At 30.2% G+C, this 26,722-nt stretch overlaps 2 protein-coding genes across 5 annotated transcripts in view; both read right to left on the bottom strand.

Annotated features, from left to right (window-relative positions):
• The window catches only part of LOC143245479 (uncharacterized), a 9,834-nt gene extending 4,665 nt beyond the window's left edge, over positions 1-5,169 (bottom strand). The window contains exons 1-2 of the mRNA XM_076491842.1: positions 5,143-5,169; positions 2,734-3,762 (exon numbers count right to left, since the gene is read on the bottom strand). Coding sequence (XP_076347957.1) covers positions 2,734-3,762; positions 5,143-5,169 — 1,056 coding nt within the window. The remainder of the gene's footprint in view (positions 1-2,733; positions 3,763-5,142) is intronic.
• LOC143242054 (putative bromodomain-containing protein 10) lies at positions 3,199-26,722 on the bottom strand. Of its 4 annotated transcripts, none has more exons than XM_076485412.1 (12): positions 26,472-26,722; positions 24,954-25,014; positions 22,394-22,985; positions 16,971-17,139; positions 15,637-15,704; positions 14,407-14,612; positions 12,301-12,461; positions 11,962-12,070; positions 9,132-9,177; positions 7,227-7,318; positions 6,079-6,283; positions 3,199-3,762 (listed from the first exon to the last, which is right to left on the bottom strand). In XM_076485412.1, exons 3-11 carry the CDS (start codon positions 22,935-22,937, stop codon positions 6,128-6,130), a joined length of 1,551 nt encoding a protein of 516 aa, XP_076341527.1. In that variant the 5' UTR covers positions 22,938-22,985; positions 24,954-25,014; positions 26,472-26,722; the 3' UTR covers positions 3,199-3,762; positions 6,079-6,127. The 4 variants fall into 4 exon arrangements, with proteins under 4 accessions (XP_076341527.1, XP_076341536.1, XP_076341541.1 ...); XM_076485421.1 differs by having other exon boundaries at positions 26,511-26,722; XM_076485426.1 differs by lacking the exon at positions 24,954-25,014.

Genomic DNA, 26,722 nt, shown 5'->3' with positions numbered 1-26,722 from the left:
ATTAACAAGTATTTAGTAATTAATAATTCACTCATCTAGGAGTTTAGGTTTGTTTTATACATTTGATACAAAGCTCTCTTTAATACTGAGAAAACATACAGAAACCTCCTCAGTAAAATCTGGTCAGTCAAATTGTCAGTAAAAAGGCTTCTGTTACAAATTAACTTGAAGAGGTAACACACAAAACGTTCCCTTTCATAAAAATAAGAAAGTTGCACATTTCTGATAAAAAGAAGTGTGTGGCTAAAGAGCTGGAAAATGGGGGGCACTGAAAAAGACAGATTTATATCAATTATAAGCTTGTTTCCTTGCATTCTTTACAAATAATAGTTTCTGTAATACCTACAAAGTTTCACATATATTTTACAGTAAGTTTTAAAATGTATGTTGAAACTAAATAAATAACATGCATTGCACTGATCAAAGTCAACTCTGTGAAGACCAATCTGACCATAAGGAAGAAACTTGTTCAAAACTGCTTGAATACAATTTCCACGCTGGATTGTATTCTCAAAAATACTGTAAAGTGTGATTGTGATGTCATAGTTATAAATCATGTAGCTGTGTACATTGTCTTTTACATGTTCAAATTGGTTTACACATCAAGTTTCTCAACATCACGTCTATTTTTGCCCTTAATGCACTCTCATGAACAGGTGAAGTGACTTCTGAAACAGAAGTGTTACAGAAGTCACTTCAGCTGTTCGTGAAGTACATTGAGCACAACAGTTATACTGTAAGCGGTAGAAAATTTGTCTGAATAAAATTTCAAAATAAATAATTTTTTATGTACAGGCTAGAGGATTATTGAATTATACACACAAAAATTAAAGACTACAATCTCTGTATACAGAGATAGGAGTTTGTATGAATTAATGCAAAAGTCTATGAAATAAAAGGATGATAACAATGAGAAAAATAAGTAAGGTATATATTTAGTCTAATTTTAGGCATTAAAAACTGCAGTAATTATATGCAAGCTACCAAAACATATCATTTAGTAAACTGATAATTAATATGCAATTTTACATAAAATAAAATGCACAGATTTTTCTCCACATATTATTTAAATATTCTTTGGTACAAGATTTCAACTCTAAAGACCAAGTTTTATCAGGCACAATTTTGATGAACATAAAATTAACCACACTTGCATAATGTGTGAAAAAATGAGTCTGTGCATGTTATAAAGTTAAATAGTTGTGCAAGACTGAAATACAGTTAGGTTTATGAATTTTGACCTTGAGTATATTATACTAAGTGTTTATGGAAGAGCACTTGAGTAAAGAAGTACATTACATGAATAATAACAACATGGAGGCAAACAATGGTCCAAAAGGACAAAGATACTTGTTTTTGATGGTGGAACACATGTTGTTTACCTACATATTATTAATTGAAAGACACTAAACTTTCTTCTAATTATATCATTCTGGATCAATGTGATATTTATCATAAAGAAATAAAATGTGAGTGTTGGTTTAAGGTTTATCAAGAATAATCTCAGCAGACACGCATATCACGTATTAACTCTATCATGCCTGGATGGATGCATTGTCTGTTTTGAACAAACAGCAATAATTTAACTTTGTAACTCAATTACAGGTATAATTTTATCAAACTTTACCCAATCACTGTTTCTCAAACTTAGTTGCCTTGGTTAGTCACCACCACATTATGAAAACTCTTATTTTTTGTGTCAATAATATCAGTAAATACGACTTAGTTCAAAGCAGATTGGAGAAGAGATTAAAACAAAGTGAAATAGTCACTTAGTTATATGTTGCCTCACCTTATTGTTTTACACTTTATTTCAATTAGAATGTTGCAGCGTGATGCATGTTCCATGGAAAAGTTGAAATAAGTTGGGTCATTTTGCACTCAACTACATTAAGGTTCATTTTACTGACATGTTGCTGTATTAAGGTATATTGGTCAAAGAAACCACATGGAAAGGCAAAGAAATGTTAAAAAAAATAAAAGTATTTATGTATACTACATATATATATATATATTAAAGTATACCTTCTAATTAACAACTTTAAACAAAGTTGGTTTGTTGATAGAATTTAGTTTTATAAAATAGATAATTTATAGGAACGTTTTATTATAACGTAGGAAGATATAAGTCCCAATATTTAAAACTACATAAAAGTATAGAACATTTTAATCGTTTCTTTGAAAAACATATCACAACAAAACATTTTGAAATCTTCAAAAACTGTGAATTCTTACAATTATACAAAAATGAGATATTTGAAAAAGCTGCATGCTACTATTACAGTATTAAACACAACACAATTTTTAAACATTAACTGACTAAGAAAAACACCAGTTACTACAGTCTATATATACAATCATGAAATTAAATAAATGCTGTTAAAGTGGATGCATCTGTTTTAGATACCCTCCTCAAGAATTGTTCGTTTCAAGAGCCAGAGCTACTAATCTTTGAGTGGATTTTTGAGATAGTAGCGAGAAGTATATTTTCACACCTAATTTAGGCACTCAAACCCTATAAAGCCAACACTTTTTATCACAGACGTTTTTAAGGCAGTTAAAATGCAAAACTTCAAACATATTTTGTACTACGTATAATTATGAATTAAAGAGAAATACATGAACTTTATTAAAAAGCAACAACACACAATAAGGTTTAATAGTCTTAAAAAAATAATTTATTTTGTGTAAATGAAGAAATAAAAATGTATCAATAAACAAACTTTGACTAACCTTTTCTGATTTCTCAGGAGTTTTAGTGGTAAAAGACTGTGATTGGTCAGCCAATGCTTGAAGTCGCCTGTCGTTTATCCTGGAAGATCTTCTAGATGGTGCAGAATATTTCACACTGTTTAATACTCTCCTTTCTTTGACAATACCTGATAAATTTTCAACACCACTTTCTGTTTCATCTCCAAATCCCTTAGTTTGATCAATAGTTTTAGTTTCCTTTTGAAACCATTCATCATCTTCAAAAGTATGCAATTCTGATGTCTGGCTTTTCATCTCATTCTGTACCAGTTTGTTATTATTACTAAAGTGTTGACTGTCACACATTTTATCATCTTTATTCTCTAATACACTTGAATTAGAAACACGGGTATCATTGATTTTATCCAATTCTTGTTCTATATTGGATTTTGATTGGGCATGTTTATGTTGGTTATCAATGTCTTCAGTCTCAGTGATGTAATTTAGATTGTGGTCTAGCGTAAAGGAAGAATCAATATCATTCTCTTGATTTTCAGTTGCAATTTCTTTCTGAGTTTCAGACAAATCTGAACCAATAGAAACCACGATCGTAGTACTGAAATCATGCCTTTCAAAATCAGTTTGTCTGTTTTCCCCATAGACTAGCGTCTTTTTTAAAGTTTTACTGGAAGACTCTTGCTTTTCTTCAGATGCATCCAGTTTGATATCCTTGCAGTAGAGATGATCAGATTTTAATCTGTTATCCTCTTCATCATCATCGCTGCAAAGTTCTCCAGAATAACTATCCACTTTGCACTTAGCTTTACTAGAAACTGAATCTAGTACATCTTTATTCAAATTCTCTTCTAAAGCAGAATTATCACAATTCTTACACGATTTCAATAATTCTTTTTCACAGTCATACAAGTCATCTTCATTGTCCTTTGAGCAATCATCAAAGTTTTGTGTAATAAAACTACTGATGTAAGGTGAAGCCCCAAGATCTTTCTTTTCATCAACTTTGTCTTTAATAGTGTCTTCTAACTGTTCCTGCTCTTCATTCACTTCATACTTAAAAATCAAAACAAAAAACATCAAATAATCAAACCAAATTTAGGACATTAAGCAGGACTAACAAGTTTGTTAATGTTAACTCAAAAAAATATTACCTATAAGATATTAAAACTAACACTACCAATAACTATATAAATGTGGGTTTTTCCAATATTACGAGTTCCCACGTTTTAAATTCTAAATATGTCACTTCCATGCTTCATATATAGAGTTCATACAGACTTTACAAAAGAAATTTCCAGGATGTTTTTACCAGGACCTTTACTTGAAGATACAAGACTACTGAATCATGCCACACAAGATTAAACACACATATTCCTGTCATTTCTGTTTATCAAACTTACATGTCAATAAAAACTGCAATAGTTTGAAGTTTTGCAGGTCCTGAAACGTAAAGCAAACAAACCTGCCTATTATTTCAGAGGGAATTTTTTTTAAATTGAAATTAGAATTTTAGGTTGGATGATTGGTTAGTTTGGCATTTTATGATGCAAAGCAACTTGGTTATCTGTGCCAGAATTTTAGGACTTACCACATTATACACAGGTGGGTGGTACAAGTAGCTACATGAAGCTATCCAACTTTTTTGTGATTGGATAAATACTTTTTACATATCATTAAATAGAAGGCATGAAGATTAAATTGCTATTAGTTACAAGGCAGAAAGTCACAGTAGTCACACATGATATTTTTATAAAAACAATTAATAAAAAAAAATGTGAAAAACTTAATTATGATACAGAATGGCAATGCCAAAAAATGCAGAAACAAAGCAGGAATGAATTTGAAAAAAGCATACAAAATCACTTTATAAGTAACAAAATCTTTCCAAGAAAAACATTGTATTTACAACTAAATGTTGAATTCCTTTTACTTGCATAAATTCAGGGTTGAATAAAAACATTTAAACTCAGTAATATTATAAAGTCTTACAATGACTAATTACCATTAGTTTGTAATACTGACTCAATGGCTACTTTTGTAGATATTTTTGTATCATTTTGTGTTTTCAACCCTACCTTATTTCTGTACTTTTTGTTATTAAAATACCTACACCATCCTTAATTTTTTCCCACAATTTATTTGTTACTGGGTTCCTCTATGTTTCAATATTTGATTTGTAAATCATCACAACAACTTCAAGTATTGGTTAGCTAAACCTTCTGACATCAGAATCAGAAAAATATTTGGTTTTTACAATACTCTCTAGTTCTCTACTTTAGCAATGTTCTTTGGTTAAACTGAAGGTCTTAATAATTTTTTAAAACCTTAAAACCTATGTCAGGTACTTATAAAGTCTTTTAGATTGTTGTAAGAGATTTGAGACAATGAAGAGCAATACACAATGTACATCAGCCATTTTTTTCCCCAGCTCACCCCTACATAGTAAGCACTACCAACCATGTTTAGTAATAATTTAACACTGTTTCACGCAGAAACTTAGAACTGTAAGACAAACGTGACACTTGATTATGCTTTTTAGAATTGTAAAGTGTTAAATTTGAATACAGTGCTGAAACTTAATGAAAATTGCATGAATATCCACTTCTTCTCTGGAAATGATATCACATGAAATTCCCACTGTCAATACCAGCTGGTTTATAAAGAATTAGTTGACAGTAGAAATGGGAGGCCTAAACATGAGTATTATACTGTCGAGGAAGAATAACTGATAGTAGGTACAAAAGTGAATAGGTGAATCAAAACAAAACAAAAATTTAATGATTACTATACCAAAGAAAAACAGAAAGCTATAGAATATCTTCTATACCTACAGTATCTAAGGATTTTTGATGATATTAAACTGTATTATATCACTGATATTACACATCGTGCATTTATATTAACACAAATAAAGAGACTTCATTGCAATACATGCACGAACTTTATGATTGTGACACAATCTATTCTATTGATGAAATTGCACTACAATGTACTTACAAGTGTACAAGAAAGAATTAAAATGCAAATAACGTTGTATTATTTTTTACACCAATCCGTAACATTAGTGTAATTTCATGACTTTCTAAGATATACATACCTTGAACAAACTCTGTATATGTCTCTCCCAAACCAACTGTTTTTCACACTATTAATAAACATTAATTACACACTAGTAAACTGTCAGAAATAAACAGATGTTACAATATCAATCCTTGAATGAGTTATCCAGTTTACTATATGATAACTTCCAACATAGTTATTTTCGATCAAAGAAATATTTCAACATCTGTTCTTTCTTAAGAGAATTCTGTAGCATATGATCTATTTTAATAATGAATTACCTAAACTTTTATTTTTCAGTTACACTACCTGAGGATAATCACACCAGTCTGGGATGGTTTCACTAGGAATTGCTTGATCAGTCCAAGGGGCTGTACGATAAATCTAATCTCCTGACCCCAAAATGTGGAAAGTAAATGTATGTGTTACCTTCCCTGTCTTCGCCTAGTGCCTGCTCTTTTTGGTATTCTACAGGCAGTTCGTTCAGGCTCTCTATTATCGTACTGTGGCTGTGCTATAAAGACATAGTACAATGAATTGCAACCTCTTTGTCATATACTCATGAAATCCAATTTAAATATCAATGTGATAACACATTTTAAAAATATATTAACTGAAGGCAGTATTATTTCCAATGAAAGTAATAATACTGCACTGTTGTCCTCTTATTTTTTCTGAATCTCTACCATGACATAGTTTTTTGTAACTGAGAGTAACGAAATGTTAAATGAACACTTTTATAAAGCACCCACTAACTCAACTATTGAAAACTGAAATAATTTCAAAATATATATATTAACACTTAACCTACCAGTGTTTTACCTCTTAGTCAGGGTGCCACAAGTATTTTCTTCATCCTGTTTCTAATTATACAATCTTACCGTGTAATAAATTAAAAACACAAAATAATATTCTTCAGCCTTATGATCCAGAAGGTAAATCAGTTGTATATTATTCAAACTAGAATCAAAAAAAGAAAAACCTATTTCTCTCTTGTTATTATATGAAGAGAAATGTTTTTTGCGATGCTAAAAATAATTCTAAAATTAATCTATTTTTTTTTAATCTTTTCTCTCTTCCTTTTTACTTTGTTTAGTAGGTAATTCTCATTTTGACCACAACTTATATCATTAATAAAACAAATCCTTCAATAAAAACCCTCTTTATTATTCATATAAACTATACGAATCAAATTAAAAGTTTAGTAAAATAATGACTTATTCACTCTAGTGTGAAGTCAGTTCTACACTAAAAAAGTTTTACCTTAAAATTACAATGGTTGAATATTAAAATTTATTAAGCAGCAAACTTTTAGTTGTCATTTAAAATACAATTATGTAATTAAAATCACTCTTCTAAGATGTCTTAATGAATCACAATTATCTACTTTCATGCAAAAAAGTGCAAAATAAATATTTTCAAACATTCCAATAATTATTCATAAACAAGAAACTAACCAGACAATAATCACAGAGAGACTTGACTATCCAAACCTTCTGTTGCAAACTCAGCTTATGGAATGGTTTGTGCTCAAGAAGATTTGTAGGTCCTGCAAATTTATAAAATAATTTTGATTATTCATTTACTACACAAATAATATTATCTTCCCAATGGCAATATATTATGAAAGGTTTTTCTATTATATTTTGAATATGCTCATACATTTCTTTGTCCATACAATTTGGCAGATAGTATATTTAAACCTTACTATATATATATATGGATGGATGGATGCATATATGTATAGATGTGTTCATTTTACAATTATCTGTACTGCATAAAATATGTACAGTCAATTACTAAGCTGTGTACCACATTCACAAGATAATTTTGTAAAATTAAAACATTTCTATTATAGAGAATTAAAATTGTGACAAAAGCGATGTAAAATTATACAATTTATACAAAAGTATGAATAGTATACTTTCCTATATTCTTTACAGCTTCAAAACACAGACAAATGTTATTATATAATCACATATGAATTTTTAAACTGTTCATATCAAATGATCTTATTGCATTAATACATCATCATCACAGTCCTAAAAGTACACAAACATCAAGTTACATAATATTCAGCATAGAAATCAAAATACTTAACTAGTAACATGGGCCTCCTTTACTGCATTCATTCAAGGAATAGTTTAGAAAATGTATTATACTTGAGCGTACTAAGTAACTTTATTGGTCAGTTACACTGGAAGATAGTTTTCTTATCTGAAGTAATAAAACATTTCTACGTTGTGTGAGAATTCTTAGGAGCATGAGTTGGTTTTGTCATAACTGGCAAACTTTTAATACTGTGTTTTCACTAAGCGTTCAATCTATACAACAATGGGCTACATTTTTACACCACATAAACTATTCTGAAATATATTTATAAAAAGTATGTTAACATGAACAATAATTCAGTTTTGACTGCTTTTTTAAATTGCCATTTCATCAAACTTAATGTTTTTAACTTTTTTGACAACTAAAAGCACATGTTATGTATGTGAATATGCATACACACACACACACACACACACATACATACATACAGATAGATACACAAATATACAAGAAAGGTGAAACAAAACCCAATCTCCAACAGCAAAATTTTAGAATTTTTGGCAAAATAGAATCTAAATCAAATAAAAACACATTAAACTTATCTATCATTATAACAACAACGAAGATACAACAGTAGATAATTAAAAATCATTCTACTTTTCATGAAAGCAAAAATGGTGCAACTTTTAAATAGTGTTTAATTTGTTTCCATCTATGTTTTAATGTGAACAACATAATTTGACAGCTTCAATTTATAAATATACACATATTTATTTTGTTACAAGCCATTTTGTTACAAATTGAACCAGGTGCACCAAACTTCTTTCATTGAAGCAGGCAGTTGTTTTGGATTTGTTTGTTTTTTGAATTTTGCGCAAAGCTACATGATAGCTATCTCCACTACCCATCCATAATTTAGTAGTGTAAGAATAGAGGGAAGACAGCTTGTCATTACCACCCACTGCCAACTCTTGAGCTACTCTTTTACCAGTGAATAGTGGGATTGACCGAAACATTATAATGCCCCCACTGCTAAAAGGGCGAGCACTTTGGTGTGACAGGGATTTGAACTTGTGACCCTTGGATTACAAGTTGAGTGCCTTAACCACCTGGCCATGCTTGGCTAGTTGTTTTGGGAAAACAAACTTTTCTGAAATGATGATATTACAAACAAACAATGGTATAATGAAAAACAGAACTTATGTTAATGATAAAAAAAAGTTTTCTTTTGTTTTTATTTCTAGTTCAGTATCTCAATTTATACTATATTCAAAGACCTTTACACCCACTACAAGATCAAAGCCACTTACCCAATACTTTGAAAAAATCTGGTTCTACTCCCAGAGTTTCAAATACCTAAAAAAAAAGAGAAGATATTTATACATATGTAAAAATAAGTATATTTCAATTATATCTATATATTTGATAAACTTAATTACATTCATATAAAAACACTTCCTCAGCAATGTTTTCTTTAATAATGTATATTAACCCTTTCACAACAGGGCAAGGGTCAAAGGCCATGTCATCTCGTTTGTCTACTTGCATTCAAAATTTTATCAAACTACTATTTTATGAATTTATGCCATTAAGTTTGGTATCAAACTGTAGATTATAATTCAAACTTTAATATTATACATGAGTTAATTTCTTAATTTAAAAGTAAATATTAAAAGAACACAAATAAATATGGATTTTTGTGAATCACTTGGTATACTGAATGCAGCACTGGTTAAAATTAGATATTTGTGATGTCAAAATACTACGTCTAGAGCTGTTGTATGAATTACAAACTGAAATTATCAATACTGACAAGGTATAATTTAAAATAAAATCACATCTTTTATTTATATTTTGTCAAGATATGGCTCGTGTGCTGAATCAAACATAGTGACCCTGTTCTCCTATTTCCATTTTGGCCCTTGTAAAGTTTTTCAATATATGACATATGACTAACCAATTGACAGCTTAGAATATACCCTCCCTAGTGGTTTTCTCAGCCATTTTAACCAGTTAAAAGGCTACCACATTCATTTGAACCAAGATTTCAAAAAAGTGAGTAGGTTGTGCCTTTAGTCTGCTTTCATATTTTTTTTAGACCTAATGTTAACTTAGTTACTAATCTTGATAAATTATAATGGAATTCTATAGTATCAATACAGTAATTTATGATTTTTGGTTATTTGACTATGTATCTATAAGCCTAAAAAAAATATTTTGTTTCATATCCTGCATGTGCAAAATTTTAAAATGCTTAGCAACCTACATCAAGCAACAAACAAGTTCAAAGTTCATAGATGGAAGAGACAACTGTTTGCTTTACTTCATTATTAACAGTTCAACATTTTAAGAAAAATAAGTTTAATAAGTTATTTCTAAATAGTAATAATCTATATACATATAAAACGTATAATAACTGAAATATGACTACACTAGTCCACTAAAACATGGCCAAGACAGGGTCCTTTTGCAAAACTAAAGGTCAGTTTAGCATTATTGGATATGGTAACATGAATACACGTGCACCCCGTCAATGCAAGTTATGTTATCCAGGCAGGACTGGAAAATCAATATGATAAAAAATAATACATATATGACATTATGAGACTTAAGCTACTTAAACAAGACATTTGTATTATTGTGCTATAATATGTAGTAATCCTAGCATGAAAAAAAACAATTTATAGTTATTTATTAAATTTTTATGACAAGGTCAGTAAAATTGACAGATCCCATGTTTAGGGTAGAGAAAATAACAGACAAAATATAGACTCTTACTTAAAGCAAACATTTGAAATTTGTTTAGGAGGGTTTAGATATTACATAAATAATACTTGAAATTCTTGGAGTGAAGAATAAGTTTTTTTAGAATCATAATATGAAATTGCTTTGCACTCAGACTAGTAACAAAACAGACTTGATATTTTCACAAACAAATCTTTTGTGAAAATATTTCATTAGAATATTTGATTTTTGTGTACAAGAAACATATATTTTTTTACTAAAAGGCTACCAAATTTTGTGAAAATAAACATACTGCATCAAATGCTACAGTAAAAGTAATCAATGCATGCAAATGTGTATATAAACTTATATATATTATACCGAACCTGCTGAAAAATGGTAAATCTATAACTTAATATCATACTATAATGGAACTCTTGCTTATATGATACTGGAAAAACTTTTTATTATGTAATATATAACAACCAACTTTTTGAAATTTTTATCCTGTGTACATGTAGATTTGCAATAGGTGTCATGATTTTTCTGTTTTGCTTCCATTTCCTGTCATGGAAAACTTTATTTTTCTCAATTTTCATGATGCAGAAATGATGTCATTAATACATCATTTGTGGATCTAATGCACTGACACCACAGGTAATTGGCTAGTAAGTATAATCTATAACTTGCTTTATTGCCCTTTGAATCATGTATAACTACTATGCGCACCATTATAAGTTAAGGCACACGCAGGTCACATTATGTTATCAAATTGCATTATCTATGAGTTACATGCGCCTCATGAAATATTTTTAATACATTATTACTATTGTTGTCTATCTTCCTAATCTAACCTTAACTAACCTAAAGAGATCTCTATTTTTAAGTTTTATTTTTTTTATAATAATAAATAGACTAATCATAAGAAATAAGAAATAGTCTGGCTTCTTGAATCCATTTTTCAGCTCCAATGATTTTTTCCCCTAACTTTTGGTCAGTTATATACCATTAATATATGAAATATTAGCTAAGTTTTTGTGTAACACCAATAGGTATAACAAATAGAAAGTAGCTTAACATTTTGAATATAAGACGCTAAAACCTTGTGTCATGTGCAGTAAAGGATAGCTGGGACGAAAGGGTTAATATAGAAGCACGAAACACCTATTATTCAATAAACCAGTTTTAAAATATACTTCACTAATTACTATCATCACATTACTTGATCAGATCAAAATACATTAAATGAAGTTCAGAATCTTACACAGTTATTTACTTTTATATTCTGTTGAAACTGAAAAAAGTGTATTCATGATGCAAATTCCTCTACCTTATGTTGTAATATCAATCTTATCTACCCTTAAAAACAATTTAAGATTCTTATCAAATATAAACTTATTATTTCATTTCTCTTACCTTTAAAGGATTTTTATTTTTTCTACAAAATACCTTATAAAAGGTATTTATTCTTATCTTTAACCTCTCGTGCCACACTTTATATGGCATTTTGGATTTCTGATCTAGCCTGAAAGAAAAGAAGATATTTTTTGCTCAAATTCACATCACATGTACAAAAACCAAATGAATGCATCTTGATTAATTACCAGTTTCTATAACTGTGCTACAATAATGCAGATTAAAATTTCCTAAATTCATAAACTATAATATATATAGTTTATATATAGATTAAAATTTCCTAAATTCATAAACTATAATATATATATAGCAGAATAAATCACATGATGTACAACTTACTTGGCACGATCTTGGGGGTTACTTAGTAGTGTTGTCATAATAACACACATTAAACTACTTGCTTGAGGTATAAGAAAAGCACGTTCTAATTCATACTGTGTTATGTCTGGAATGTTTAGAATTCTTTGAGTCAGATATAGAAAGTGACCTATCTGTGGCAACTGAAAAAAAAGTAACACTCATTAATACAATACATAAGTAATTTAATACAAATTACGTTAAGTACACAAGTTTTTGGACATAATAAAAATGCTCTAAGCAAATGCACACACACACAGAGTAAGGTTTATGTAATAATAAAACACGTGACCATAAAAATTGTATTTACAGAATGAAAGAATTATTCTTTTACTAGCACAGTGAGAATAACCTTTATAAGCTACTTTATTGTCTTTTATTGTGAACATATTATGATTTGTGAGGTAAAGTATTTCCTACAAATGTTTTTCAACAAAAGCCTGAATACAGTTTAGACCACTTCAGTTCTTTGACAGCTACATTTCCAGAGATGCCAACTATTTCAAATGACTGAGCATAATGATTGTAGACAAAGCCTGTACAAATATCGTACAACAATTGGATACAGTTTTGAGTCATCCATGTCTGTGGCTAAACTGTAAACACTGTTAGTAAGTATGCTTAAAATCATTTCGTCATCTTCACAACCCAACATTTGTACAATGGCTGCAGTTTTGGTTCTAGCACAGCCATATTTTTTTGCTATATCAGAGTCTGGGAACATTTTTCTGAATAAATATCCTGCACGATTGGCTACAGCTAGGGGTAAGTTATGAGTATGACGAATTGCATGAACATCACTTCTGCATTTATGGTTTCATATTCTGAATTCTTACTCATAAATGTCGTTATCTGCATCGTTTTCGTCTTCGCCTCAGCCTTTTGTTGGTGAAATGCCGATTTTGTAAGTCTGGAACAATCGTTTATCCTGCCATACGCGACACAGAAAAATCGATGTGACAAACTGTACAAAACGCATGACTATTACTGACTTTTGATGCAATGACTGGATATTTTGCACTGTACTCTTTCCTAAATTTTTGATTCACAGTTTTAGTCCTTTTAGATTTGCCAGAAACAAGACAATCTGGTGAATGATGCCTCTTTTTTTCCATCTTGTGAACAATCGTATTGGGGTTTCTTTGACGCTTAGAAAATGAGTAATAGCCATCTACGCGAGCGCTGATTGGCTGACAAGCACTGATGACGTAACTATGGATTCCCCCATGTACCCAGTATGGAGAAGCACTGTACTCAAACTATTAGTTTATTGCAAGTAGCCATTTGGACTATGTCTTTTATTTATTATATATTAAAATTTATTTGTATCTCATGAGAAATTTTCTTTTCACCCCTTTCAAACCCTGGGAGAGCAATTTATCACTTTAATGTATAAGCCTATATAATATATAATAATTTGGAAGTTGCAACAAGTCATAACATTTGTCTGTATGAGTGTATAGTCGTAATGTATACACCAAAATCGTAATGATTACGCCCAAATCATAATGGTTGACATGTCTGCATTTCTAATTATATCATGTCTTCTCTGAATGGTGCTCTACCTCTTTCAATTAAATGTATTTAAATAAACCCACACAATGCTTTATTCACATCTTGTCAACCACCTGGCAAAATATGCAGAAAGAATTTGTAGCAGTACTGTAAACACAAGTAAGATTTAATGTACATGCATGAATCAACAAAATAACTTGCAAACTTAAGTTAACAAACAATGCAAACTGTGAATAAAAACAAAGAAATTTATTTATCATAGAAACTACAAATAAAAGAATACATAAAATAAACAATAAAATCCACCCTTCTCTTTTTATCTACCATTTTCTGCCACAACACTTGTTTTCCATTTTATTTTGTTTCCATGTTCCTTCCAGTAAGAAATGGTTTACTTTTTAAAATAACTCATTTTTATGTAGATTAAAGTAAAAAAACCATTATTAATTTTAGAACACCAGAAATTTTAAAGCCATTAAACACCAGTACCATTACTTAACTTTCAAACGTATTCAGAACTACTCTTCAAAAAAGTTTTATAAAGTTATCAAAATAGGAATTAAAAACACCCACCTCCCACATGGCATTTATTGTGTTAATATGTTCCTGGACCAGCTCTGATTCCCAGTTTAGCACCTTCTGAACTGCTGCTTCTTGTTCTGCTCTCTTCAGATCCACCTGCCGACGTTTGGCTTCCTTAGCTCTCAGACTTCTTTCCTTCATCATATGACTTAAAATCAGGCTATGGTCCACATTATAACGAGTTTTTCTTCGAATGACTGGAATAAAAAACAAACAAAAAAGAAAACTTTTTAAATTTATTTTTTATTCTAAAAAATGAACTTAGAATAAAGAATTATTGAGCATAAGCAACCTTGCACAAAATATCATAAAGAACAAAAAACTCCAAAAGAAATGAACTCTGCGGGAAAAACAATCAACTAAAACAAAAAACAGTTTATGCATAAGATTTATATATACAGAAAACAAAGCAAAAATAAAATGTTTTCTTATGACAAGACAAGTACAACTACAGCAAACAGTTTTGGTTTAGCAGTTAAACTTAGCATAAAACTGGTTTACAAACTGTGCTTTGGACGAGAATTACCACAGTTACCAATGACAACAGGTTTATGTGTAGCAACTTACTTTGTTGATTTGGTCTCCCAATGACAACCCATGCAAAATCAGTTATTCCATATGCAAGACCCCCGTTCTAATAACTTACATATTTTTAACAGAGCTGGGTGATTACTAAAAGTCATTGGTTAATTACTATTCTGGTTCATTAATCAATTAAATTCAAATTACAAGCACAGCACACATAACCTGTGTAGCTTTGTGTTTAACAACAAACTGAATACATTTAATTTACTTGGATAATTGGATTAATAAAAAAAAGGAATTCTAATTTGGACTAGTTGATTTATTTTTATAAATGGCATAAATCAATTAAGCTGAACAAAGCATGAATTAACTGAATATAATAATAATAAATCATAATGGTAACATTTCAATTACTAGGCAGCTTCAAAGAAACAGCACTAATTACTGGAATATTCAGAATATAAATTTCTAGCATCCATGTATATATAAAGTCAACCCTCATAATAATTATGAACATGTTAGAAATATTAACATAAATCATCCAACATCCCTATCTATCCACTTTTTAACTAATAACAGTATCTTAATCATGATAATTTATTAACAAAAAATTTTAAAAAATGACTTGAAAACAGCTTTATTGTATTTAAGAGCCATCTGGTTAAAAACTGAATCTAAGGTATAAAAACCATGTACCTGTCCCTAGTGTTTCTTCAGCAAACTCTGGTGATGTTACTTTCAGGCTTGTTTTTTCTATCATTTCTCTGTAGCAATAAAAAGAACAAAAGATAAAGTTATAAGGATTTTCAAAATATCGTATGCAATGTATATTTTTTTCAATGGATGAAATGAAAAAAAAAAGACATTAACAAACAAATTTACTCTCAAACAATTTAAAATTACAGGATCTGACTTCTATAACTGTCTTTAGTTTATTAAATATGAACATTTACAATATATTTTGCAAAATAAAATGCTAGCAACATTAACATGAACATTTTAATATTAAATCTACTGCAGTGAACACACTGGCAAGTGCTTCACAATTCAAATTAGCCTACAATTCCCAATGACAGTCTTATTATGTTTTATATAACTCAAATGACAACTAAAATAATAAGCTACAGGTTTTAATCACAAGGTGGAAAGAAAAGTATCATGGATCATGCAATAAAGTTAAATGAGTGCTAAGAGACAGTCAGTCAGTGGAATTTGCCAATCATTTAATTCTTGGTGTCATTAACTGATTGTATTAACCTGTTCAGTGCCGTAGATGAGATAACTCGTCCAAGCCGATCAATAACACAGTGCCACAGACGAGTTAATTCGTGCTCAATAATACCTAACTTCAACGCTAGATATCAGCACCATACATGCATATGACCTACTTACAAATTGTTTCACTTTCGATCCAAAATGGCATCATGAAAAAAGTTACAAAATGAAGAAGCATAAGAGTTGTATTGTAGCAGCTGAAATACTTGGCAGTCAACAGGTTAAACTAATAAATTATGACAAAAACAGAGTTCTGATACCACACAAGTGTAACAGGTAATATTTAAGTTACTTGGATAGCAGAATTAACTAAAAACAGCAACAATAAGAAACTTCAATTTCAGGTAGCCGATTCATTTTGTGAGTTTTGATGCTAATCAATTAACTGAACACACTTGAATTAATCAAAAATCATAAAGGCAATATTTCAATTAACTTAAAACAACAATAATCACAAACACTAATTAACATTTATAGTTAACGGGTTGTATTGGTTTATAAATTAATCAATCAGCCCTAATGAATAGGCAGTGTTTCACTTAAGATAACTTTTTCGAAAAGCATAAAAATATTCAAATGTGTTCACCAACAGAATAATATGTTATTAGTATTCAGGAGAAAGTCTCAAATAACTGAGTTTTTAATCCAGTTCAACTTTTATTTTAGTTTAATTTGGCCATAAAATGTCTTACAATGGTTTAAATTTTCTTTTTATTAGATGTTACCAAAATTAAAACTGTCTATGCATTTCTTACTTAGGAAGTAGAGCTAATCTTTGTTCCAACACAGTCTCCAACTTCAATGCACGCTTACTAATTGGATGACTGGCTCCGTTATAAAGATAACAATTTGCAAACATTTGTCGTAAATCTCTCACAACATTTGTAATTGTTGAGTACTGTCCATCAAGGATCTGTGATTTCACTGAAAACAGAAAAATCAACTTAAAAAAATATCACTAATGTAACCAATGTACAGGGTGGCCCGTAAGTCCCTACCCATCCATATATCTTATGTATCCAGTGTGTCTGTGTGCTGTCCCTCATTCTCGCTGCATAATATTATGCGACGCCATGTTCTGCGAGACATTTTCCTCAACATAGCAGGAGTTATTGTTCCAAATGCTGCTGTAACAGCTGCTTTCAACTCATCATTAGTATTATTGAATATAACATAATAACATATGGATGGGTATGGACTTTTGGGCCACCCTGTACATTATTCACATATTTTTAATAAATACTAAACAAGATTTAGTGATTATATTCTCATATAAACTTTAAAATTATTCCATATGATCAGATGTGACACCTGCATAAAATTTATAGTAATGTATTTAATCAACATTAACACGTAAGACTAGGCTAGTAAATTTAGAGTGAAAAGCCTTTTATTGTCTGTCACTAACAAATCCACCTCGATTCCATTTTTACACATGAAAAAAAGGTAAATAACAAAAATATGGCACATTGAAATTAATATATTTTACAAGAGAATAATCAATCACAAATGATTCCTATATATATTTATGAGCAGAGATTATAGCACCTATATTGTTGATTTTATGAGAATGATGGGATAATGTGTCATATGCAAACACAGAGGGTGGTGAAGTGTCTGACAACTTCATACAAATGAAAAAATTATTGAAGAAAAGTCTTTATTGCAGAATTCTTCTGAGCCATTCTCAACAAATCTAAAATATTTATAAATATCAAAGTCCAACAAGTTGGAACCTTTTCATCACAAACAGACATATACACATTCAAGTTATGTTATAGTATATACAGAACAAATTCATATTCTCTAATTATGCCTGGAAAAATACTACTCTGGAAGCATTTCTTTTGGTCAGTCACAAATTTAAAATAGAAGTGATATAAAAAATAAATTTGGAGATGCTGAAAAAATAATACATTCATGTTATAAAATACCTAATACCTGGTTATTACACATACTTACATTTTTTGAGTCAGTGCAACAAAAGCTTATTTTGAAACAGAAAAGGATTAACCTTAGTACCTGTACTACACCCAATAAATGTCTCCAGGTTATGCAAAATGTAAAAAACAGACACTAATTAGTGACTAACTGAATCATATGATGACACCTCTATCATGAATAAGTATATCCATATTAAGTGGTAGCAAACAAAGCCTATCTATTTCTAACTTTGCTCTAAACATCAGTTCTCACCATAAATATGGTAATCATTGTTTATAAATGTCAAAACATCTTATGAAGTGGTCCTGCCACGTACCAGGTAGCTTTTGTTAACTAGCATAGCCAAAGCATCTTTGAAGTTTGCTACTATCGTGAAAAGAGATGAGAACATCATGGCCTATGTGACACTCTTCAGTTATCAGTTTTGCTTACTGGTCTCTGCAACTGTGAAGGTGGTAGTGACAATAAGCAGGGAAGGGAGGGCATTAATTAGAGACAATATGGTAAGTATGCATAATTCAAGAGCAACTTAATAGAAGTGATTTGGTTTTTTCATCATTTATAGTGGAAAGAAAAACTTTCAGAGCATGTTTTGTCTGAATGATAAGTTATAAACAGAATTTTCAATAAACTACATGTACCAGTATTTGACATTGAATCACCTTTTACTTTTCTATAACTTTCTTACATAATTCAAAACTGTTTTAAGATATTTTTACTTATTTTATTGGTAACTCAACTTTCTACTGTCACTGGGTCAATATCCACATAATAACAACTCAGTTTGGAGAAAAATAAAATGTTCATTTTTGTACACTGACTATAAAAGAAAATTAATGTCATGGATGTAACACGCATTAACTATGACAGATTCATGGGAAGACAACTTTGTTTAGGAACATTATGACCAATTATATAACAAATACCTTGTTTATGTATAAATACATAAATATCTTAAACTCATTTCTTATCAAATATGCAGAACATGTCCATAGGCTAACCTGGCATAATCAGGTCCAAATAAAACAAACAAACTGATAATCTAGATAACTTGAAAAGCCAGAAGATGAATACAATGACATTTACTAAACTTAACAAGACCTGCATATTGTAAAAAAGATGTTGAAAATTGTCAGACAATTAATGATATTTTCCTAGAGATGGAGAATCTTGATAATAAAATCATATGAAATTCAAAGTAATAAGTTGAGCTAAAAATTACATTCAAATAAAAACTGTGGTAGGTTCATTAATCTAATGGTTCCCAAACTTCCAATATCAATGAATGTCAGTACAAGCTGAACTCCTTTCTGCCATTGTGTGACTTGAAACAAAGCGAACACTACAAATTCAAAAAAAAAAAAAAAAGACAAGTTTCCAGTAGTACAACTGACAGTAATACTGTCAATACTGACTAATTTGTTTTGTTGTTTTTTTTACGGATGAAACAAAATCACTGATCTCACTATTTAAATATATAACCATTAGGACTTGTTTTAATCCTTCTTTTATGTTTCAGGTCTACTTGACCCAACTTTAGTTTCCATAATGTTATGATACAACAGAATATATCTAATCATTGATGTTGAGAAAACCCACTTGTAGAGAAATATATTTTACGTAGAAGAACGAACAACGTTTCAACCTTCTTTGGTCATCGTCAGGTTCACAAAGAAAGAAAGAGGTAACTGACCGGAAGCTGACCACATGTTTGGAAGGGGTTGTGTAACTGAGTGTCAGAATGTAGAGGGCAGTGTTAGATGTTTGAATATATAATTTTATTTTATTATACTTAATATAGGTGTAAAGGCATTCCTTTATATTGGTTTATTTTGGGTTTAAGTTGTTGTATAAGTAAGGCTTCTTTAATTTTGCATTTGTTTATGTTTGTTTGTTTATTTAGTATTTGAGTGTTTTCTATGGTTATGTTGTGTTTATTTGACCTGCAGTGTTTGAAAACGTGTGAAGGTGACTTTTTATGTTCTTTGAATCTGGTTTCCATTTTTCTACTTGTTTCTCCAATATAGAAGTTGTGGCAGTTATCACATTGTATTTTATAAATAATGTTGGTTTACGACCAATAATGTCCACATATAAATCGTTTAATTACAATCTTGGTAAATAAATAGCATGGGCATTCTCCAAATATGTAACATCAGCCAGCTCATTCATCAAAGACTCTTTTAATTTCAAGTCTAATCTAAATCAACTTAATTATAAAGCCTTAGTGGCCAGTTTCGATGTTATATCCCTCTTTACAGAAGTTCCAACCACTGAAGCTGCAAGATAGCCTTAGAACTCTATATCCGAGACCCTAACCCAACTATAGACATTCCCAGCAACCAATTAGCAACCCTCATAGAATTCACCATGATAAAGACAAACTTCATGTTCAACAACCACAACTATATACAAACAAATGGCCTAAGCATGGGCAACCCAGTGTCACCAGTTCTAGCCAATATTTTTTATGACACAAGTTGAAATACAAGCAATTAACACGGGCATATTAACACAGCATTACATCCACCACTATACTGGTACAGATATGTAGACGACACGATTGCGAAATTCAGATCTACAGAACACACACTAATTTTTTCAATCACATTAACTCTATACATCCCAACATTAACTTCACATGTGAACAGGAAGAAAGCAATCAAATATCATTTCTTAACTTCAAAATTACAAGAACCGACACACAATTCAAAACAGAAATCCACCGAAAAATCACCCATACTGGACTATACATTCCTTGGGACTCAGCACATGAAACAAAACAAAAATTCAACATACTAAGAAACCAAATAAACACAGCCATAAAACTATGCTTACCAGATAAAATTAATGATGAATTAGACAAAATAAAACAATACTTCATCAACATCAATAAGTTTCCTCCACAAACCGTAGAAAACATTATATGCACACACCTAGACAGAAAGCAAAATCAACCAACAAAAGTAAATATATCTCACGAATCAAAAAATCACGAAACCATATACTGCTGCATACCATATACTCCCGACATCAGCAGAAAAATAACCAACATTTGGCAAAAACTAGTAACAAAATATGACATTCCAGTTAATACCAAATTTATTCAAAAATCAGGCACAAAACTGAGGTCTATACAATGTAAAAACTATAATGACAAACATCACACCAATACAATGTGATAACTGTCACGACTTCTATATTGGAGAAACAAGTAGAAAAATGGAAACCAGATTCAAAGAACATAAAAAGTCACCTTCACACATTTTCAAACACTGCAGGTCAAATAAACACAACATAACCATAGAAAACACTCAAATACTAAATGAAGAAACAAACATAAACAAATGCAAAATTAAAGAAGCCTTACTTATACAACAACTTAAACCCAAAATAAACCAATATAAAGGAACGCCCTTTATACCTATATTAAATATAATAAAATTATATATTCAAACATCTAACACCGCCCTCTACATTCCGACACTCAGTTACACAACCCCTTCCAAACATGTGGTCAGCTTCCGGTCAGTTACCTCTTTCTTTCTTTGTGGACCTGACAATGACCGAAGAAGGTCGAAACGTTGTTCGCTCTTTTATGTAAAAATATTTTCTCAACCCAAATGAGCCATTTTTGCATATATAGAATATATTTAAGTTTATCATAATGAGAGCTTAGATTAATCGCTAATGTTTGACATTAATCAGTAAAAGTTACATAAATATATATTTCATCAAATCAAGTCTGTTTCAACTTGTATGATGGTGGACTGGCAAATGAAATTAACATCAAAGACAATAAAATCAAATGGAATTTTTAGTTACCAATGCTAATTTTTTGAAAAATTTATCATACATTTATAAGCCTGCAATAAACAGTGACTTTAATGTGTAAATACTATGACACTGCATGTATCAACTTGCTTTTATAATATCAAGCTCCCTGCAAAGAACTTGTACAGACCTTTCAAAAAGTAGAAGAAATGAAAGTAACATGTTATCTGCTATTCATCACCTTATAATAGTGGCTTTTCAAATTATATAACCTGCCACTTTATCAAGGAATATTATGATAACATGGGTACCTCAAGGAGTAAGGATGTTTATTTTTAAATTAATATTCCAAAATCATATGGTATCATTATTGTACCAATTCATGTGTGTAATTTCAAGATAAACCAAACAACAAAATGACAGAAAATATCCTGCAATAATACAGAAAGTATATATTTACCTTTACTCAACCACACTGGCTTCACTATTACTTCATAGTAGTCAGGACAACTTGGATCATTGTGTCTGACAGCTTCAAGAAAAGGCCAGTTGATATTTTTATTTGATTCAGACATTAAATAACTTACAACTCTAAAGGCATCAACTAATTCACAGTCTAAATGTGCTGGTAGGAACTCAGTTTTCCGTGGCTTACGGCCTTTCTTTGGTAATGTCTTACTACCTGTGGTGTGTTCTGTGGATTCATCTACAAATGAAACAAAGTCTAAACATTCCAAAGAATTTTCACTATCCATGTCACTATCCACAATTAGCTCTTTTTCTGTGGTAGAAGAATGTGACATATTAGATTCACAGTTCCAACTTCCCTCAGAGTCTTCTAAACTTGTCTGTGTCTGTTGTGTTCGAGATTCAGAAGGATCAAGAAGTTTTATTTCTTCACAATCCTCACCTTCATCTATTTCTGATAACTCTGGAACACTGTAAGCATCATTATTTCTTGTTTTCTCCACTGAATTGTGAACTGCATAAGTTTCAGTTTCCATCTTCACTGATTAATACTCGTCCTGGTGCGCTTCTGTTATGAAAGTTTTCTAGAATAAAGAAAGGGGAAAAAGTGGTTCATACCTCTTGCACAGTAACTTCAACTTTGACATCTGCTCAAGACAATAAACTTTTTGAGCCTGCACTGAATTTAATTAAGTTAATGCACTAACTTATTAAAAGCTGATTTGTGATAAATCTGTTTTTGTGAAGTACATTATTTTTTAAAATTTCTTGATTAGATCCAATTGTAATATGTCTTTTTTTTCCCCATTTCTTTTCCATAGTAGGTAGAGTTAATGGAAAAAAAAAAAAGCTCTTGAATTTCATTAAATCAATTTGTATAACAAATAACACAAGTTATTCCAACTGGTATTACATGTATTGTCTTTATTATACAAAATCAATAATTTCAAGCAACTGTTATGTTTTGAATATTACCTTTTAACTATTAAAAGGCTCTTACAAAAGTTTTTATTCAGAGTTAATTAGCAACATACAGTAACAAATAGTTAGTAGAGAAAATTTAAGATGTTTTAAAAGTGATTCTTACAAACAAAGCTAAATGTTTTAATAGAACAAACAAAAAGTTATTTTCCTCTTAACAAAAATTTTTTAAGACAAAAGGGAGAAGATTTCTGTAACATCATCCTCTACACTTATGTCTCCACAACAGGCAGTTGCTGTCCATTCTACAAAGTTTCATTCATTATTTAAGATGGTCACATTACCGTAGCTAGTAACAATAAGACACAATATCTGTAGGACATCAATCATACTTCTATTTATGCTTTATCACAATAAGACATGGATAACATTAGAGAATTTCATTCTTGAAGAAACTCACCCTGAAAAATATTAAAACTTTAAGCCCATTCTCTTATTTTTCAAGAAATCATTAATTATCTTCCTGAGTTCCAGTAAACTACTTGCCTTCACTACTGCTGATAGCAACTCCTTCTGTAACTCAATCACCCTTTTTTCACAAAAAAAAGTGTCTAAATTGGAACTTAGTCTGTTTTCCAAATCTAAAGCTTGTGTCACCTCACCGTATTACCTGCATAATATAGCATAAAGAAATAGGCCTTTGTCTTCTCAGTCCTCTGAATAATTCAATAAACTAATTTATTACCCTACATTTCTCATAAAATATGACATGATAGACAACCCCTTCTATCCCCTTATCCTGTGATAACTTTCCAGTAAGTTAACATACTTTCTAAGTTAACAAACCTGTAGTACTTCAGGTGATGCCCAATTAGTGATTTTTGCATAGATATCTATTTTCACTTACAAACAATACAGTTGTAAATCCAACTAATAATTCTATTAGTTTTATTATCACCAACATCTCAATGGCTAGAACAGTAGCCTTACCTACCACTGTGTTAAGATCTTCTTCACTCACACTATAGATGGACTCCACCTATATTAAATGTGTAATCCACCTTTCAATAACTAATGAATTACCTTGTACGTACTATAGTTAAAATCATTTGCCAACTATCAAAAAACAAGTTACTCTGCACTATCTCAACTTCCCAAGTACACCCAGAAACACTCAAGAATTTAATGTCGTCCACAAACTTACTAATTATGACTTACCAATGTAATTAATGCACACAAAAATATCAAAGGCCCCAAACAATGATCTCCGAGACACTCCACCAATAACAATAATCCAGTTTGACAGGTTTGTCAATAACTTTTTGCTTTTATTAAACCTTTCTTCAATCATTTGACTCCCTACTCATCTAAATGTGATTTTCTTCGATAAATCTTTTTTGTGTGCCTATGTACCAAAACTATCTTTAAAATCTAAGTACACAAAGTCAATACCCTTTCCTTCATTGACATAACAAGTAACATCCTTAAAATGATCAAAGATTACTAATGCAAGATGTGTCTTCAGTGAATCCATGCAGATTTTCTTCCAAGATTTAATTTCACTAGACAATTTTGCAAAGATTTTTTTATCAGATTCTTCAGAATTTTTCCCATTGCACCAGTAACATTACCTGATTTATAATTTCCAAGATTACTCTTAACATCTCCGACACCTGCCCACTGTCTATTTACCTATAGAAAATGAAAGAGAGTACTCACACATATATACTCTATCATATTTTAAAATATTGAGAAAAGTTTAATTCTGTATTTTATCATATCATATCATTACTACCAACGGATTAATATCTACACAATTCAGGTCAATTCTTGTATTTTTCATAGAATATCATCAGAAATATTAACATTCTTTCTTATAGAAATATAAAAAAAAAGAATTTAAAAGGTAAGTATTCTCATAACCTTCAGCTATAATTCTGCATAAGTCTTCTTTAAGTGCTCTATCTCAATTTTAAAAAAATACTATTGGTTTTAAATTATCAGACAGCTCTTTCTCATAAACCCTTTTTGGTTTCCAGAATTTTTTAAAAACCAAAACTATAAATTTCCTATAGTTCTGTAAATATTCTGATTGTTAATTTAAACCTCTTAAATGTATCATATTTCTTTCTTCAATTTTTATTCTTAATTTCTACATTTGGATGCATTCACTAGGCTGTCAAAGGTCGTTTGAGTAAAATAAATATTTTTAATAGAATTAATCATTTCCAGCATTGTGGATTCTAAGTACCAACAATGAATTTGGAAATATTAATGTAACCACTGGCCAAAGAGTGTTCAGTCAGGATCTATAAAAAAAATTATAATGTATTAAGCTATTTGCTTCACTTTTTTTTTTTTTTTACCACCAATCTTATAACTTGCATTAGAATTAATGTAACTGAAATTATACTGGTATTAGTCCAGCAAAAATATGCTTTTTTTCTTCAACTTCATGGAATGCTAAGAAACATTACTATTATTTATCTGAAGAAATTAGAAACAGTAGCATTGGCAAATACAAATGAAAGATGTTCCTAAGTATTAAAAATAATTGTGATGGATATACATATAGTATGATTATGAAATTTAAAATTACAAGTTACTTTGGTAAATGCATTGTACCCAATGTCAATTTACAATGGAAATCGTGATGTTGTACACATTTCAGTCATTATTTTAAAATTAAAATTAACTTATGTTTAATAAAAAGTACTATTAGTGGCAGTTTATAATACTATCATACCATTTCAACTTACTCCTAAGTTATAATTTGATTATGTGCAACTTCAGTTTTTACATTATTCAATTTTCACACTATCATATTTTTATAATAATAGTTAAATTACACGTTATTATGGGTTTAGTAGTAGCAATTATGATACTTTAGTTTCTCTTATAATTTAGCGAAAATTCTAATTACAGATATCTGTCATAACTAATATCTTCTGCTCATTGGTTCATCAGAAGTTAATATTTACCAATGCTACATCACACATGAATTTGACAAATTGCATTTACAGTCAATGACCCGCATTGCTTACTATTATGAAAATTTAAAATAAAAGTTAAAACGGCGTTACTTCCGCACCTTAAGCCTAACAATGACATATACTTAACGATATATGTAAAGTTGTTTAGAAACTTACCAACTTAATTAAATAGCGTAGAAATTATTATCCACATACCAATTTATGTTCGAAAACAGACCCTGAACTCCACCACAATACAAGCAGATTTCCGTATATTCCTATTACTAATAGAAATAACAAAGGATACTAAGCCTAATAAACATCACAGTAATATCTGATAGGTAACATCACTGAAACCAAAATCACATAGAACTCTTAAAGTAACTGAGGTGGCGGGAAAAAGTAACTAAGGACAATAGATGAGTCTT

This window comes from Tachypleus tridentatus, chromosome 2, assembly GCF_004210375.1.
Source record: "Tachypleus tridentatus isolate NWPU-2018 chromosome 2, ASM421037v1, whole genome shotgun sequence".
Lineage (NCBI taxonomy): Eukaryota > Metazoa > Arthropoda > Merostomata > Xiphosura > Limulidae > Tachypleus > Tachypleus tridentatus.
This window is presented reverse-complemented; position numbering and strand designations above follow the sequence as displayed.